This window comes from Austrofundulus limnaeus, unplaced genomic scaffold (assembly GCF_001266775.1).
Source record: "Austrofundulus limnaeus strain Quisiro unplaced genomic scaffold, Austrofundulus_limnaeus-1.0 Scaffold6, whole genome shotgun sequence".
Taxonomy (NCBI): domain Eukaryota; kingdom Metazoa; phylum Chordata; class Actinopteri; order Cyprinodontiformes; family Rivulidae; genus Austrofundulus; species Austrofundulus limnaeus.
The window spans coordinates 4912337-4931158 of record NW_013952408.1 but is presented as its reverse complement, the minus strand read 5'-3'; the positions used below and the strand labels follow the sequence as shown (position 1 = coordinate 4931158).

The window sequence follows — 18822 nt, the reverse complement described above, 5'->3', positions numbered from 1 at the left end:
GGGGAGAGGGAGGTCTGGGCCTCCCTTCTGAAGCTGCTGCCCCCGCGACCCGACCCCGGATAGGCGGAAGAAAATGGATGGATAAATAAATTAATAAATCCACACCAGTTTAAATAGAAAGCCCATAAGGCGTCTTCTTACCAGTATTTTTTTTTTTTATTATATTCACAAATTTAAGGGTGAGAGAGTGGGATAGACACAAAATGTGCTTCCTCTTTTGTGTGAGGTATGAAGATTTATTCTTTCAGCAATTTTTCATCTCCCTTCCCTTGTGACAAAATGACACCGAAAACAGGAACAAATGCAACGATGCAGTCTGGCTTGTATTCTCCTCCCTGTTAGTAGAATTTGAATATTATACATTAACGGCTGATGCCACCACGGTGTCAAAAAACGTCTTCAGAAGTGCCCCCTGCACTCCAAAAGACCTCCGCCTCCTCAGCAGGTAGAGTCTGTTCTGACCCTTCCATGTTGTGAGTCCAGTCCAGTTTATTGTTCAGGTGAACACCCAGGTACTTATAAGAGTCCAGTATCTCAATGTCCACTCCCTGGTTGTTCACYGGTGTCAGTGAGGTGGTACTGYGCCTGTGGAAATCCACCACCAGCTCCTTAGTTTTAGCAGCATTGATCAGGAGGTGGTTCTGCTGGCACCATTCCACAAAGTCCTGATTCCACTGTCTGTACTCTGAGATTCAGAGAGGCCGACTTTCTTTCAAACTTCACATTGTAAATACTAAGCTACAGATCAGTTTCTTTGCTTTCAAAAGGCACACTACCAAACAAAACAAAACAAAACAAAAAAAATCCCAATATTGCTCAACAAGAAACAGATATTCAGATTCARTTAATGCCATCTCTCTTTTTTCTTCTTCTTTTCCAGCCAGCTGAATTTCTACACAAGTACTATTCCAGTGGCAAAAGGTTTCTCACTGTTTTGCCTGATGGCTCTGATCAGGTCTTGTATCCACTCAAGTTGAATTTCTTGTAAAGAGAATTTAATCACAATTACATTTTTTCTGCTAGTTTTTACAGGAAGAAAAAAAAATCACACAGCTGGAATAAGGCCTTTTTAGGGTTAAAGTTAGACTAGTATGAGTGATAGAGCATCTACTCTGCAGCGATTGTACCTGTCCTTATCAACATGGTTACAGTTATCCCTCAGGCCTGTTGGCTCTTGTTGTCGTGGTCTCTGAACACAACGACAGAGTCTGCATTGTTTACGACAACGCCCCTTGTCAGACGGTTAGATCTGTGTTTCAGTCTGACGGTGGGGCGGCGTGTTACCACAGCAAAGCAATATATGGTAAACATATTGTTTTTAGAATTATCCTAATTTATGTATGGGTTTCTCCACTGTGGAAATGCATGTGTTTGTATTCATGCTGCAGGTTGGTTCTGAACCAATCAGGAGGTCAATGTTTGACTGATGCAAGGGCCAAAACTYACCAATGGAACTGGGGGAAGTGGGAACTGTACTCCCACTCCCCTTTGTCCTTTCTTCCTGTCCCTTACCAAAACAGTTGGGATCCGAATCCTTGGGAACAAAAAAGTGTTTGTGTCCTTCTTGGCAATGGGCCAAAAGGCAAAGTTTAATGTGGGTACATGCTGTACTCAGGTAAAACCCAGGAATATTTTTCTCTTTTCAGTTAACATTTCTTCAGACTGTAATATTAAAATGCAAGTATAATAAATAAGTAATGTATAACAATGTATTTTTAATTGCAAAATGTTTTATTTTAYATTAATTTTATTTTTCTGTTTTTTTTCCTTCTCTTATTTGTATTTTACTGTTGGATGTTGTTTTGTTTGTACTGTTTGATGGGACTGCAGATGTAAATTAGCCTTGGGCTAAATCTGGTGCAATGCATCAAATTATATTTTAATTGCACACGGTCCCGAACAGATAAAATAATTCATTCATTCATTTTAAGCAGGGGTTTATAGTAACCAAGTACACTTACTTTGTTGCAGTACTGAAGTTGTTTTTTTTTTTTTTTGAGGATTTGGAATTTTACCAATTATTTTTAAATAGCTCCTTCTACTTTTATTTCGTTAAATTTTAAAGCTAAAAATTATGCTTTTACTTCTTTACTTTAAGATTTAACACCACACCACTCGTTACAAAATTAAGTATGTTCAAATTCATCATGAAAGATGTTTTTGCACTCTAAAAAAATAAAGTGTTGAATTTACTCAACAAAGTCATGTCAACTGGCTATGCTAAGCATAGTTGAGTAAACTGAGCAAAAAGTATGTATATTACTCAATTTACTCAACCTGGTTTAGTGGAACCAGTTTGGTTCAGTAAATGCAACAGTTTATTTTTTAGAGTGTGTAAGTGTACATCTAGTGTGAACTTCCAGTTCTTGTCTCCGATCTTAGAGACCAGGTCTGATGTGATCTTATCACTAGGCGGCACGGTGGCTCAGTTGGTAGAGCTGATGCCTCTCAGCAAGAAGGTCACYGGTTCAAATCCCGGTCCGGGACCTTTCTGGGTACAGTTTGCATGTTCTCTCCGTGCATGCGTGGGTTCTCTCTGGGTACTCCGGCTTCCTCCCACAGACCAAAAACATGACTGTTAGGTTAATTAGTAACTCTAAATTGTCCCTAGGTGTGAGTGAGAGAGTGAATAGTTGTTTGTCTCGTTTGTCTCTATGTGTGGCCCTGTGATGGACTTGCGACCTGTCCAGGCTGTACCCCGCCCCTCGCACTGTGACTGCTGGATATGGGCACCAGTGACCCACGCAACCCTGAAAAGGAAGAAGCGTGTACAGAAAATGGATAGATGGATGTAAGTGTACGTTTACTTTTACTTTCCCAGTTTTTGACTTTTACTTGAGTAGTTTTCTCATCTCTGAACATTATTTTTTTTTACCAAAGTCATTTTCTGTGCATGTATTTTTATTTTTACTTAGTTATTTTTCAAGTACTTTATAGACCTCTGTAAATAAGTAACATTCCTGTTTTAAGTGGGAATGTAAAACACATGGTTCAGGATCTTCAGCTTTTAAAAAGGAGGAACTGTTTGCTGTCAGCCTGGTTGTTCGGCAACTTCATCAGTTCCTGACGGCACCCTCCAGATCCAGGTTTCCCCAGACTGAGCTCCCCTCCAGTCTCTGTGTTGCTGCTTTAAAGCTTCTAGATGATGCTGATGAAGAGTGGAGTAACACACACAGCCTTCATGTTAAATAAATATCTGACTTTTAAATAGGGATTTGAAATAAATAAGATACTTTTTCATTTTATTTAATATACCTGCTAAATATCCTAAGCTAACCTCAGCATGTTTAAGTTTTTGAGTTGTGCTCATGTTTAATCTGATTTGCTCCATCTAATTAAATAAGTTAAGAGCATGAAGACTTCCTAATCGCATTGGCTGGAGCAGATGGCCAGTCACACTGCTTTCATCTGTTTAGGTAAGGGTTCAGAAGTGTTGTCAAAATGTTTCCTTCTCTTCATTTTTGACAAATATACAATTGTTTTAGTCCAAGCAAACATATGTTCCTGATATCAAACTATTACAATATATTAAAGGTTTGTGCAAAATATGTTGCCTTATTTTAACTGTATAAAATAGAATCTGATAAGTTGTCAGTTTAAGAAAACATGACTGTTTTTTCTTCTTTTGTCAGTCTTTCAGCTATTCTTCCACTAGAATCAAATGTTTCATTAAAGCACATCTAGTTGCACTTTTGGAGGGCTTATGGATATTTTTGCACATAAACGCAAACATTTCACTGAAAGTAATCGAACAAATAAAAAGAAGTCAAAGACAACCTGGGATTTTAAAAGGTGATGCAATGTTTCTCAACACACGTGCACTTTCGCTCAGGGTTTCTCTAAAACTACCATAATGAGAGTGGATCCATTTAAATTCATTCATCCTGCTAAAAGCCACTTTTCCACTCATTCATGAGAACACCTGAAAAACACAGCTTCAGTCAATTTGTTACAATATGTTTTATTAGTCTTCTCTGCTTCTTCCAAACTAAGTAAATATAAAAATTATTCAGAAATCTTTCCAAGACATTTCCCAAACATTATGTTCACAACRTTAATGACAGATCGTAAGTGATGTTTTTTTTTACATGAATACCTACTTCTTAAAAAAAAAACAACTTACATTTCTACATATGGCTCATTGGTACAACTGACAACTTCTTTATGTATTTATTTCACAAAGATGAAATATACACAACGTGTTAAGACTACAACAATCAATGTTAAATTTCTCCACTGGAACAATAATCTCTTGGATGAAATCTGCAGTAGCACGAGAGTACGAGAAAATAACAGGCCAAACTGTTGCCACGGATCCCGCTCTGGCGTCAGGGGCAGGATGTCTCTTCGAAGCGTGGTGAAGAGTGATGGGGACATCCAGCCTGCGCTAGCAGTTGTCCTGCCTTCAGCGCAGACGTTCATAAACATCACCTCACAGCCCGGACAGAGACGCCCACCTCAAACCTAAACGGCACGAGAGTCAGCGTGGATTTAAATTAATAAACTCGCACATTTCCACTGTTCAGATTACATTTTAATCCGTCAGCGTTTCTCTGCTCATATGAACTCTACTCTACTTACATGGAGGGGCTTTCAGCTCCAGCCAGGAATTAGAAAGTTGGGTTAGGAGTGGGGGTGTGGTCTTGAGCTCATGTGGACGTTCATCTTCATCTCGTTGTCGAGGATTTGCACAAGCTGTTGCATGGAAGGCAGGTGACCCGACTCCAGTTTTGACCACACTGGTACATCTATAGGAGGGGGGAAAAAAAGTCTAATTCTAAGGATTTTGCTCATATGTTACGAGGGTTATTGTTATTAAAACTTAATGGCAGGTGGCCACACACTGAATTACCAAAAACTTCCAAATCACAAACGTAATAGTTTCCTCTAACAGACTGCTTTAAATATATTTCTCTGGAATTTGTAAAATATTCCTCAATGAGGTTAGTGTGAAAAACAAAACAATAAACTCACCATTTAATGTGATTTCAAATGCTCCTGTTGACATTAACTGGTTTTCGATCATATTGCTGAAAAAGAACACCATCATGCAGGCATATATCTGAAAGAATAAAATAAGTACAGTGTTAAAAAAAAAAGAAAATCTGTGAACAAGAATAAATTTTATACTTTTGTGATTCTCAGTTTGATATTCAGGAGAAAAAAAGGGTTATTATTTCACTGCAGAACTAATGAGGAATGAGAAAACTACACTTCACATTTGCAGCTTTGGAATAAAAAAAAATCATAAAAACCCAGTGGTCCATTAGGCTGTAGTTAATGTAAAGTAGTGAAACTGAAGTGGCACAGCAGATGGCCGTGGTTGYAGGAGGAAAATAAAAATCGTTTTAGTGCAATAACCCTGTTAAATTCACAGAGCTTTCAGTATACTACTCTGTAAAACCAAGCGTCAATTCATTTAATATGTCCTGAGAAAACATTTGCTTCTACAAATAAACAGTTACTTGTGAATCAAGTTGAGTGTGTGTCACTGCAGCGGATTAGACATGGGATTAATCTAAACTTGTCTTTTTAAAATGCAGCAAACTTAAATAAAATGTGTTCTAGCTTGTGCATATTTATAGTTTTTGGCTGAATAAAATATGATGATGTCCTATATATCTATTTTTCAGCTTACTTCTTTTTTTCACATCACATTGTTCGCAGAGTTCTAAATGTGGCAAAGGTTCAATCTGCCACAAGAGATCTCCTTACTGGTTGATGGGATTAGAGAGCAGGCGCTGGTACAATTAGGTCAGATTTCTTTTCTTTCTCTGACTTTAGATTATTTATAGGGGTGTAAGAAAATATCGATACACTGAAATATCGCGATATTTCATTTCCCGATACTGTATCGATTTTCTAAAGCCCTGTATCGATTTTTAATTAAGGTTTAAAATGTCAACCTTCTTGCCAACCGTTCATTTTTATGTTGTAGTTCAGCCTCTGACCACTAGTTGGCAGCAGTGAGCCAGCCATTTGGCTCCTCTACCTCTTGAACGCCAGAGAGTAAGGGTAGCATTAGCATTGTAAGTAAACATTAGCTTTTCTTTTATTTTTTTTTTTCCAGTAAGAGGTTTTTATTTAATAGAATTTTTGGACAAAAAAATCGCAATATATCGCAATATATTGCCTTGCTTACAGTATCGCAATATATCGGGATACATCGTATCGTGACCCCTCTGTTATGATATGTATCGTATCGCCAAATTCTTGCCAATACACAGCCCTAATTATTTATTATCTACCGATACAATAAAATTTTAGAAATACTGTCCATTAGTTTACCACATTTATTGTTTAATAGTAGTCAAACACTATAGATGCCATATGTTTTTAATTAAAACTTAGCTTTCCGTTTAAAAAAAATACTACAATAATCATTGTTGTAATATATATACAACATGTTCTAGTAGAGTCCGGGGCAGAATTATAACCCTGGGGACAAGGAATCCAAGCAAAACAACACTCTATAAACACACTGGGAAGCCTCAGAATAAGCATCTAATGAAATCCTTTGGGTTTGAGTTTGTTAGCTGTGTGTGTTAAAACCAATTCAACTGAGACCAGTCGTCTCCACTTTTCTATTCAAGCTCTATATCTGTGATGGTCTGAGAAAACAGAGCGCCTAAGTCAAACAAAACCCTCCATGACACCATTGAGGATGCAGTTAGAAATCTCCTAAAGTCATTATTTCTTATAAAACTCCAGGAACCCTTACCTTATTTTCCTGGCCCCACTGCCAGATCCCCGGGGCTTGCATACCAAGGAAGGCAAATGGGTCCCGACCGATTATAATCAGCCCGATCACCAGCAGTTTGAACATAGACAGGAAGGAGGCAATGTGTCTGAGGAAACAAATCACAAACTCAWCAGAAAACTACATTTCTAGATATGTAATCACAGAGCTGACAATATAAGCAAGATAATGGAAATCAGTGCCCTACAAACTGATGCTCCCTATCAGAGGACTAAGAACACAGTATCTGAGCTGTCCCAAGGACTGTAAACATCTCAACAAATTTCAGATGTGGCTGCTGGAATCTGCTGAAGCTACTTTCCCAGCGTGAGGGTCACAGCCCTGAGTGATATAACCAGCTTCGATATCAATACTGACAAGCCCAGTGATGGTGAAATGTAAAGGCCTTTCTGCATTTTCATTAGGCCGATAGTATTTCTGAAGGTTTTTTTTTTTTTTCAAACTGTTCCTATTATTGCTGCCATTTGGAATAGCTCCAACCATAACAATCGCCTTATTTTGTAGTTTCTTGAGCTAACATGTCACGTTGTTTATCCACCATCTTTTTGTAAACCTGGATCTCAAACTCCCTGAAGGGGTTTCCTGTTTTGACTCCAGACTTCTAAAGCATTCTTGGTGTTTCTGTACACCATTTGGTTATGGCGCTTCATGTATACAATTCYTTTATTCTAATATGTAATAAACAATCTCAGTGGTACGGTTAGGCAAACTCACAATGGGTTTCTGCTAACTACGGTCCACAACTGGGGAAAATATTTCTGATACCCTCCAGGACTTGAGCTGTTTAAACCACTTACTAAACTGTAAAATTGGTTGAACAAAAATAAAACTTATCAGTGGACTGAATCCTAAAAGCTTGTTAGAGAATTTGAATCATGGGACACAATACCAGCACTTTTCTTCAACAAGGCTAATCTTGTGTACTCATGCGTTGATGATCACACGACAGTCTCAGTGACACCACATTTACCTGCAGACCACATAATCCAGTCTTGCAACAATACTCTCTGTAGTGTAAATATAGTCTAATTCTTCACTCTCTCTCGCTGACTTATTATTTTTTATACAAAACTGTTAATAGGCAGTAGTAGGAATCAAGATTGGGGAGTGATAATTGCAAAAGGACAAATATTTTCAAGAACACTGTAGATTTCACTGGGAAAGATATTAAATATGTCAAGACTTKGACGCTTAGAAAAAGAAAATCAAAATCTCTAGTTACTTTTCTGAGTTGAGACAAAATTTGATCAAACTTTAGGTAGAAGATGAAAATAAAATCTATTTTTTTGTTGATCTGTGTCTGTGAGAAAAAATAGGTTGGTCAAATATCGCAAAGCACAGCAGGCAAATTACAGTCTGTCATTGTATGACGTGCCTTCAAGCACGAATGTGGGAGAAACTCAGCTTGTATCTACTACTCTGCAGAGATCTTAAGCAGAGGTACATTTTGTACTTGTTATAAGACAGATTATTAGACTTTCTTACCGATAAATGGGGACAGGAAGATAATTCTCCCCTTCAATGCGGATGTCTGGGTACCGCTGGTACAAGGCCTGCGTGTACTCTTCAAACACCCGCTTGTACCCTCAGGAAATGCTGTGTGAAGGAAAAACATTAATAATGTGAAGTTTTTAAAAAAAGTAGTCACAACACAAAGGTCAGTTGTTCAAAACAAATATATATTACCTAAAATCAGTACTTGAGCAGGTTGTCTATACTGTATTACCTATTTACACTGTACATTTTCAACATACTATATTTTGTTATGTGTTTACAAAACAGATTTACGGGAATAAGTCTTATATCAGAATCTAAAAATTTCCTAATCTAAAACAAAATAAAAATGAGTCTGAATTTTTATACTCTTAGTAGTCCTAAGTAACCTTTTCATTATTTCATCATTATTAATGATCACACAATCCAATTTTACTAAATTAAAGCTGGAAATTCGTTTCAAAATCTGCAAAAACTAATTTACTTCTAAACTTTTTGTCACCTCCTTTCCTCGTCTCATAAAACCTTTCTTGTTCAAATATTTAATGTTTCTGTCTGTGTCAAACAGAACTGAATTTGCAATGCAAATGTGTTCCTGTTTTTTTTTTTTATCATGATGCCATAGAGTATAACCAGGTAATGTTTAACGTAAACTGACTTGTTAATATTTTTTATAGTTATGTAGAGACCTATTGAACAACCTCAAATTTAATCTCAGATCAAAACAAGCAACAAAAAAAAAAAAAAAAAAAAAAAAAAAAAAAAAAAAAAAAAAAAAAAAAAAAAAAACGTTTAGTTGCACAAAGTCGATGTGAAACACTGGATCTTCAGTGAATATTGTATAAAATTCTGTAATCCACAGAAACTGAGCGGTTTTTGACAACTGCGGAAGTGGGGCCATGAAGATCCCGAAGACACGATAGTAAGAAATATATAACAATTGATTTTTGTGTGTGTGTATTCAGACAGTTATATATTCATGTTCACAATAAAGACTACTTCCGTGTTACCTATAAGCTGTCATACTGACAGTAGTATATGAATTTTCGGCCTAACTAGTACTACGACGTTGTTAGCTTTTAAGTTTAGCTAGCTTGCTATGACTCGCCAGATTTTATTTTTAACGCTATTYGCTTACCAGATTTGAAACTTAAGAAGAGGTCCCGTAGCAAATTGCATTTTCATCTTTTTCACGCCACTGCTGTCACCAGTCGTGGCGCAACACAGTGAGAAAAGCCCCAAAGCAAGGAGCGAAATTCGCAATCTGTTCATGGCCCTGCACTTCTTGGTTGACTCGAACTGGTTTCCTGTCTTCACACGGGAGATGGGTGAAGTTAGTTAGCCCCGCCTTCCAGTGTTCTTCTGCAGTTTATTAGCGCTTGGCATACAATCTGAAGTGTATTTACTGCCACCTACTGGACAGAAATGAGCTGCACGAAAACAACCAATGGGTGGGAAAAAAAATGCAGGAAAATCATTTTCTGCACATTATTTTAATTCACATATTCGTTCAAGTGACCTGACATCTATATGGTGACCAAAGTAATGTGTACAAAAAAAAAATTCCAACAACTCTAATTATATGAGGCGTGTAAATGTAGGCTACTTACCTTACAGCCTTAAAACTCTTCAGTTTTGAAATGAGAGCTGCCCCATAAATCTGCTCATCAGCCCTAATTCTTAGCATTTTGGCAGGAAATAATGGCATAGTTCTAACATTACAGCAGTGTAGTGCAGTGCTTGTAGCTAGTAGAGTTGTACCGTTTAACATTTATTTACCGTATTCTCCTACATACATTAATTTATTCAGAAAAGGGATAAAGTGTACATGAAAAGATTTACTTTTAAACTTTTTTAATCTTAGTCTTTATTATCTTGAGAAAAGAAAAAAAAAAAACAGAAAAAATAGAAACCTAATGACAAATTTCCCTAAAATAAATAAAACTATGACCTGATTATCAAATTTTATTGACACATGCAGTAAAACCAATATTTATTGAATTCAAGAAATCCAGAAAACAGTCACACAAGTGTAAACTTTAGTGTTCTTCAGTTCTCGTATACAAAGTTGTTATTAAAGAGTGAACTTTATTTAAACATGTTAAAACAAAAATATAAAATCCTTTTTACAAAACAGTCAAAAAAAGTGTTTCTGGGTGTTGGGTTTTCAGCCTCAGTGGTTGAGCCTTGTCTTGCGCTCTTGATCCATTTTGGACTGGAGCTCCGAGAGTGTGCCTGGATGTCAAAGAGCACAAAATGTTAGAACCCACAAATATAAAAGCTAATTTCTTTTTAGGCTATTTAAAAATCTAGATACTATTTAGGCAAAATTACAAAGTAAAAAGTTATGATGAATATCATATTTTTCCAAAACAGATGTGATCATCTAGTGTGGAAGTCATAAAAAAATAAAGACAAATATTTAACAATCTTATAAAAAAAAGTCAGTATTCAACTAAAATTAAAGTTATGGATGGTACTAACCCATCAACGTCCGAGCATACGCCATCAAGCTGGGAAATCCTTCCTCAATGTTAAATGTGACGTGCTCCATCTCATTTGCAAGTTCATTTCCCCTCTGAGGAGAAAAAAGAAAAAAGGATTTAAGTAAGAAAAAAAAGTCACTTTATTTTAAAGAAGCATAAAAATACAAATACCTTAAGTTCTGTGTAAACCTTTTCCTCCAACTCTGTCACCTGAGATATGACATCAAGCACACTGGTGCTCTCTACACTTTCCTGCACCACACATACCGGTAAGTCATAAAATTAAATTTTAAATAAAATACACAAATGTTATGATCTTTTGAATGMATTTTACACAAACTTACCTCTTCTGAGGAACTGTTTGATTCATCTTTGTCCTTGACTGCCCCAGTGGCTTTGGAGTTGCCATTCAACTCTTTCACTCTGCCAAAGAACGAAATATTTCAAATCTGAATGACTGAAATACAGTGGGATGTGAAGGTTTGGGCAGCCTTGTTAATTTTCCTGATTTATCTTTAGAAATCATTGATTGTTTGGATAAAATAAATAAATAAAAAATCAGTCAAATATTTCATATAGGGGACAAACACAGTGATAGTTGAGAAGTGAAATGAAGTTTATATGATTTACAGAAAATGTGCAATAATTGGTTAAACAAAATTAGGCAGGTGCATAAATTTGGGCCCTGTTGTCATTTTATTGATTTCAAAACCTTTAGAACTAATTATTGGAACTCAAATTTGGTTCGGTAAGTTCAGTGACCCTTGACCTCCATAAACAGGTGACTCCCAGTTATGAGAAAGGGTATTTAAAGGGGGCAATAGTAAGTTTTTCTCCTCTTTGCATCTTCTCTGAAGAGTAGCAGCATGGGAGTCTCAAAACATCTTTCAAATGAGCTGAAAACAAAGATTGTTCATCGTCATGGTTTAGGGGAAGGATACAGAAAGCTATCTCAGAGATTTCAGCTTTCAGTCTCCACTGTGAGAAACATTGTGAGAAAATGGAGGACCACAGACACAGTTCAAGTCAAGGCTGGAAGGGGCAGACCAAGACAAATCTGGAATAAACAGAAGTGAAGGATGTTGAGAAGAGTCAGAGTCAACCCACAGACCAGCACCAAAGACCTACTACATCATCTTGCTGCTGATGGAGTCACTGTGCATCGTTCAACTATTCAGCACACAAGGATGCTGTATGGGAGAGTAATGCAGAGGAAGCCTTTTCTCCACCCACATCACAAATAGAGCTGCTTGAGGTATGCTAAAGCACATTTGGACAAACCAGCTCCATTTTGGAATAAGGTGCTGTGGACTGATGAAACTAAAATAGAGTTATTTGAACATAACAAGGGCCGTTATGCATGGAGGAAAAAGAACACAGCACTCCAAGAAAAACACCTGCTGCCTACAGTAAAATGTGGGGGTGGTTCCATCATGCTGTGGGGCTGTGTAGCCAGTACAGGGACTGGCCACACAGTCTTGTTGGGAATCTTGTTAGAGTTGAGGGACGCATGGATTCCAATCAATATCAGCAGATTCTGGAGACCAGTGTCCAGGAATCAGTGACAAAGCTGAAGCTGCTGAAGCCGGGGCTGGATCTTCCAACAAGACAACGACCCTAAACACTGCTCAAAATCTACTGAGGCATTCATGCAGAGGAACAAGTAGAACATTCTGGAATGGCCATCTAAGTCCCCAGATCTGAATATTATTGAAAATCTGTGGTGTCACTTAAAGAGAGCTGTCCATTCTCAGAAACCATCAAACCTGAATGAACTAGAGATGTTTTGTAAAGAAGAATGGTCTAAAATACCTTCAGCCACAATCCAGACTCTCATTGGAAGCTGTAGGAAGCGTTTAGAGGCTGTTATTGCTGCAAAAAGAGGATCTATTAAATGTTAAGTTTTTTTTGTGCCCAAATTTATGCACCTGCCTAATTTTGTTTAACCAATTATTGCACACTTTCTGTAYATCATATCAACTTCATTTCACTTCTCAAATATCACTGTGTTTGTCCCCTATATGATATATTTTACTTTATTTTATATTTTATTTTAGGTCACGGGGGCAGCAGCCTAAGCAGAGACCCAGACTTCTCTCTCCTCAGCCACTTGGGCCAGCTCCTCTGGGGGAATCCCAATGTGTTCCCAAGCCAACTGAAAAACATAGTCCTGGGTCTTCCTCTTGGTCTCCTCCCAGTGGGACGTGCCCGGAACACCTCACCAGGGAGGCGTCCAGGAGGCATCCTAACCAGATGCCCGAGCCACCTCAACTCAACATGTAAAGGTCACACCATCCCCACCAAAAACAGTGTTGGTGGTAAACCGCTGTCCCGCACAGAGATGCTGGATGGTGGACCAGAATTGCCTAGAAGCAGTACGCATTTTTAATTTCCATGAAGCTGAAACTTTGTACTTTGAATACGCACCTGTCTGCGTAACGTAGGGTATTCATGGTATATTCACAAGAAGCCATGCCTGGAGACACCATGGCAATCTGAATAAAAAAGTAAAATGTACATTTATTAATTTTTTTAATTAAAACATGTGTTTTTAATTCATTTGAGAAGCATCAGACATTTGACATAACTGAACCAAATCAAACGTTACCACAACTGATACAAAAAGCCACAAAAATAAAATATAAAGCTATTTTAGCCAAGGCTATGATGTGATTAGAGCTGCTGCTTTTCAGTCAAACAGTCACATGATTGTTCCCTGGCCTGGTGCCTTCCTGTGTGAAGTTTGCCTGTTCTCTATGTGCACATGTGAGTTTTCTCTGGGTACCGTTTTCCTCCCACAGACAAAAAATAAATAAAAAAAATAACAGAAAAAACATGCATGTGATGTTATTTGGTAACCTCTATTGTTCCTCAGAGTTTGTGAGAGCATGAATGTTTTTTTTGTCTTCATAAGTCCTTATGATGGTCTTGTGAGTAGGCTAATCATGATAAGAAATTTTGCTGGAAAATTAATTATTACAATAAAAACGCCAATATTGTTTAGAGCAGAGGTTCTCAAATAGGGGTCTCAGGAGTCCTCAAAAGATTTCAATAAATTGTTAATTTTTTTTTTTTTAATGCATTTAGGGAAAATTAATTATTACAATAAAAACGCCAATATTGTTTAGAGCAGAGGTTCTCAAATAGGGGTCTCAGGAGTCCTCAAAAGATTTCAATAAATTGTTAATTTTTTTTTTTTAATGCATTTAGGGAATAATGCACTTGTAAAAAAATAAATAAAAAAATAAATAAAAAATAAAAAAAAGCAWCATACTAAACCAAACAAAAAATATTACCATGTCATTTAGGGGTTAAAATAACAGTAAATTATTTAGCATTAACAGCATGGAGTTTATGAGGGGGTCCCTGGAATTTTTTCACCCTTGTAAGGGGTCCCCAGACCCAAAAGGTTTGAGAACCACTGGTTTAGAGACCATTTTAAACAAATATAATAAAAAGGCATCAGAAAGAAAATAAAAAAACACCCTCTCTAGCTAAATCCTTCTTCACAGCGCTCTACTTGTGACCTGTCCAGGGTGTACCCCGCCTCTCGCACAGCGACGGCTGGAGATTGGAACCAGCTTCTCCGTGACCCAAAAAGGAAAAGCGGATCAAGAAAATGGTTTAAGTTTTAGTCAAGCAACATACCATGCAGGTCTTGGACTTTTCTCCAATGAAAGAATCCCTGAGCACTTTGGTTAAAGTGCTCATTCGAAAAGGAATGTGATCGCTGTTCTTTCCCAGAGAACGGATACACTCCTATAGAATACAGAGCAGACACAGACATGACTGACATTAACCTTCTTTCATATGGAAGAGTTCTGAAAAAAAAAAAAAAAAAAAAAAAAACACGCTATAAAATAGCTCAACAGTTTCAGGGATTTTTTTGTACTTCAAAACCCACCAAGACAAGATGCGAGAGAAGGAGAAAACAAATTCTGTTTGCAGCCATCACTAGTTGACGTGCACATCTCTGAATCGTGGAGAAGCTTTACCTTGAGGGCCAGCAGGCTCCGGTTGATCTCTGCAGTCTCGACCAAAGTGCCGCGGTCGTTGCTGCTGACGTCCGTGCCGCGCTCGTTGCCGGCCAGGTCGACCAACGAAAACTTGCCGTGCAGCGTGGCCGCGCGGTCGTTGCGCCGGAGCACAATCTGAAGGATGGCGTGAGAGCGCGAGGAGTTGGCGTTGGCAGAGGTCTGACCAGACGTTCTGAAACAAACAGTCAAATGGAAGAAAAAAACAACAACACATTTAAAGTTAAGCATATTAAAAATAAAGAAGACCATTACGGCAGCACAGATTTTTATAAGTAGTATTTGTTTTACAAAACTACAAAAAGCCTGGATAACTGTTGATTAAGACTTCTTTAAAAGATTACAAGGACGACTGGCTTTTCAGAAGCATAAATGTGAGAAAATTTGAGGTAATTTAAACCCTTTGTAGATTAATGCACGTCACAGGGAAACTCAAACCTACCTGCATGCACTGCCAGTCTGTATTATCTTGATGACGTCTTCTGCTGTGGACACACAGACCTCCTCGAGTCCCACCACCTGAACCTGTTGTCGGTCGTCCTCCAAAACCCGCAGCTTGGCCTTCTTGTTGAGCAGGTCATACACCTGAGTCCACAAGCAGGTTTTCAAACATGAACCATTTGAACAAGCCATTTTCTGTAAAAAATGGACTATGGGTGAATTTTTTTATTATTAAATTTTTTATTTTATTTTTTTACCTTGCCATTATAAATCTCAAAGAAGCTGACATAGACGGACAAATCCAGACAAGAGTATTTCCTGTGCTTGAGATAGGTGAAAACATCTTGGGCTAACAGAGCAGACAGACAAGATTAGTTCACACAAAGGTCAGTTTTCATTCTACATACTCTGTAGTTTAAAAGTCAAACTAATAACTATTTTGAAAAGACAGTAAACAAATGCAATTGAATCTTAACGTACCTGCCAAGGCATAAATTCCTTTGGCGCTGTTCTGCTGCTTCCCTGTGAAATCACCTCCCATGGTCTATAAAATAATAATTAAAGATGCTAAATTCAATAAGGACCATTTGTTTTGTTCCACGACATTCAGGCTTGTAGAGTCAGCAGGTACTTACATGGGTTTTACCACTTCCTGTCTGGCCATAAGCAAAGCAAGTTGCCATAGCACCTTCAAATATGGACTGCACCAAGGGCTGAGCAGTGAACCTAAGGAAAAGAATTAAACACCGACATCAATCATAGCCCATGAGGACTCCTGCCTGCCTTTATGTTAGTCTGTCAGACCAAACAAGAAGGATGACGCTAAAAAAAAATGAAATCTCATCGCTTTACTAAAAATTAAAGAAGAAATCAGAGTAATTACTTGTAAACCAGCTCGTTGGTRACATTTTCATCAAAGGAATGGTCAAAGTGGAAAACCTGGTTGTCCAAGTACTTGGTAAGATCCACCTTTTGTTTTGGCTCATGGACCAATAATGTCCCTTTTCCAGGTACGGACACCACATCTATCTCCTTCTTAGTAACCTCTAAAATAGATAAAAAAATGAACAAAATGGCATTTATTTTCCTTAATATAATTTAATTGAATATATTAATTTGATGCTTTACAGATGTTACTTATAAAAAGGATGTGTAGTCTACCTTGCCTGTTTAGAGGCCGCTTCCGAACGCACACACAGATCTTTTGAGTGTTGATCTGGGCGAGTTGAAGAGAAGCAAAAGAAAAAAAAAAAGTTTACTCTGCGTGCAGATTTTGGTCAAACAGCTTCATACATGAAATATGGTCCCTGTGTACAAACTCACCAGGTCAGTTGCTGATATTGGAGTAATTTCCAACGTCTCTCTGTAATCTTGGATCATCTCGTAGAACTTTTGGTACGGTCTAGGTGCTTCTGCAAACTAATAAACAGAAGATAAAAAAATTATTGCTCAAGAAGTAATTTTGATGAAATCTCACCGATTCAGAAGAACGCAGCAATGTGGTTAAAAAGAAAAAAGAATGGTACATATTCACACACAACCTTTCCCTTCTTGGTCGTTATGTCGATGGCCTTCACATTTGAGAGCCTTTTGTTGCTTTTGTTCATTTCCTGGGGAGCCACTGATTTTCTTCTGCCTGAAACACACAGTTTAAGTACCGTGCCATGTTTTCAAAATTTACAAATCAAAACGCCAACATGTTGAGTGTTAAATGTCTACTTATTTCCACTAAACATAAAAAAGCCTAAAAATATTATTTTCTTTTTAATTATACACATCAGTGTAGGGATAATTACCAACCTTTGGCTGAAGGCGGAGGAGGCATGAGCTCAGTTTCAATTTCCTTCTTAGTTTCACGAACAAAAGGCACAGATGGTCCTGGTCTGGCACTATTTTCTTTAAGCCGACGATTAGAAAGTGCTACATAAAGAAAAGTAGAGGTTAAACTTAAAAATATATATTTGCTTTGAATATGAAAAATGGCATGTACAAACGTAGAAAGATCAGTTTTTGCTCAGGGAATTAATTTGAAATAAGTCTTAAATGTTATTTTTGCCAACCAGAGCTTGTGGGGAGTGATGGGGGTTCAAAATCAGGTCGAACCGTCTCGGGATTTCCTGAAGATGACATCGTGCTTGAACCAGCTGCTGGAACGGGCGCAGAAGCTTGGAACAAGCAAGTCTGTCGAGACCGGGTGGAATCTAAAAGAAATCAAAATTTTGTTTATTTTATTTTTTTAAATGCAGAGACACAGTTCAAGACTGCAACTCTCTAAATAGAAAAATGAGCAAAATTCTCATCCTTCTCTATTTAAGGAGCAACAGATCACATTAGAAATCCTGAGTGACAGACTGTTAACACTTTGATCTGTGCAGCCAGAAACAGAAACTCCAGTCACTACAATTTATATTCTCTTTACGTAGTGCCAGTAAAACTGTGCTGCCCAGAGAAGGTCCTGTGATTGTCTGTGATTTCAGATCAACCGACACATTACAAAAATATGCATGCAGAGGATTTCCCAACACCCAAATGTGCTGATTTGCACCTCCGTGTCTCATTAAAACAAATCCGTCAAATTCAGACTAAGCATATTTAAGTCCCTGGAAAAACACGACTGTTGGCCTCCTTCAACGAAAGGAACATATTAGCTTGCCAACCTGACTCTTCAACATTTGGACTTGCTGGAACAGCAGCTTTGGAACAAAACAAGTGTTAGATAAAAGAATTTAAAACATGTTATGCGGAAAAACATCACTTTTYCCCCCCCACACACTTACAAGCAGACCGAGCTGGGATCCTGGATGAGCGTAATCGACTTTCATATTTCTGCAGAAGAGATAAAAAGACAGACTATATCTATATATATAATCCATTGTGATTGTGTGTGGTTGTAACATGTAACAATCAAGTTTGAGAAAATGTTCTCAGTTTTCTTCATGCTTAAAATAATTCTAAAATCAAGAATAACATAATTAAAACACTTCCAATCCTCTTTTGGTTAAGAAAAGTAAAAAGGAAATTTGAACCATTTGATTAACAGTTATATTACCTTTGTTTTTAAGAGTTAAATAGAGTAACACTTACCTTGTCTAGAACATCCGCTGGTGTCTCAGCCATCTCAGATACTTTATTGGTGAGAGCATTTAGACGGTCCCAGAGGTCTTGATTTAGAGCGAATAGATCACACACTTCCACCTACACACAAAAACATAACTTACTTTCTGTTGTACCCTTCTTGGAAATAGGCACATTAAGGTTAACAGGATTTTTACACTTTAATCAGCTTTTCATCCCAGTTGTACAAAAACAAAACAAATGCTGGTAAAAATAATAATAATAATAATCATTTGAGAGTTAATGGCCTGGCATTCCCTGAAGGAATGCACATCACCAAAATTTAAAACAAAGTTCATCTTGTAATAAGACTTACAGTTAAAGCTGGTAAACCTTGTAATTTAAAATATGCAGAATCACACAATATTTGAGACCTTAGAAGTGCAACAACTTAAAGCATGTATTGAGGATGACTAAGGTTGACATCTTTGCATATTTCACTTTAATAAGTGTGCATGCATAGTTTGCCATTGCTGTTTACTCATATATATAT

General features: G+C 37.5%; 2 protein-coding genes across 2 annotated transcripts; both read right to left on the bottom strand.

Annotated features, from left to right (window-relative positions):
• Nucleotides 1-3941: 3941 nt before the first annotated feature.
• On the bottom strand, nucleotides 3942-9581 carry selenot1a (selenoprotein T, 1a). The gene is made up of 6 exons (XM_014031632.1): nucleotides 9393-9581; nucleotides 8246-8356; nucleotides 6722-6848; nucleotides 4975-5062; nucleotides 4582-4748; nucleotides 3942-4464 (listed from the first exon to the last, which is right to left on the bottom strand). The coding sequence occupies exons 1-5, from the start codon at nucleotides 9524-9526 to the stop codon at nucleotides 4624-4626; spliced, it is 585 nt and encodes a 194-aa protein (XP_013887086.1). The 5' UTR covers nucleotides 9527-9581; the 3' UTR covers nucleotides 3942-4464; nucleotides 4582-4623.
• A 622-nt stretch (nucleotides 9582-10203) lies between these two features.
• On the bottom strand, nucleotides 10204-18410 carry kif2c (kinesin family member 2C; the record flags this gene model as incomplete). The annotated part of the gene is given in 20 exon segments (XM_014031621.1): nucleotides 10204-10489; nucleotides 10739-10832; nucleotides 10912-10992; nucleotides 11085-11163; nucleotides 13168-13235; nucleotides 14389-14499; nucleotides 14736-14949; nucleotides 15217-15359; nucleotides 15473-15564; nucleotides 15696-15759; nucleotides 15851-15941; nucleotides 16099-16261; nucleotides 16377-16431; nucleotides 16539-16634; nucleotides 16757-16851; nucleotides 17016-17135; nucleotides 17276-17416; nucleotides 17873-17908; nucleotides 17993-18041; nucleotides 18300-18410. Coding segments are annotated over 20 exon segments (1965 nt in total), but the record flags the coding sequence as incomplete, so codon positions are not given.
• Nucleotides 18411-18822: the final 412 nt, after the last annotated feature.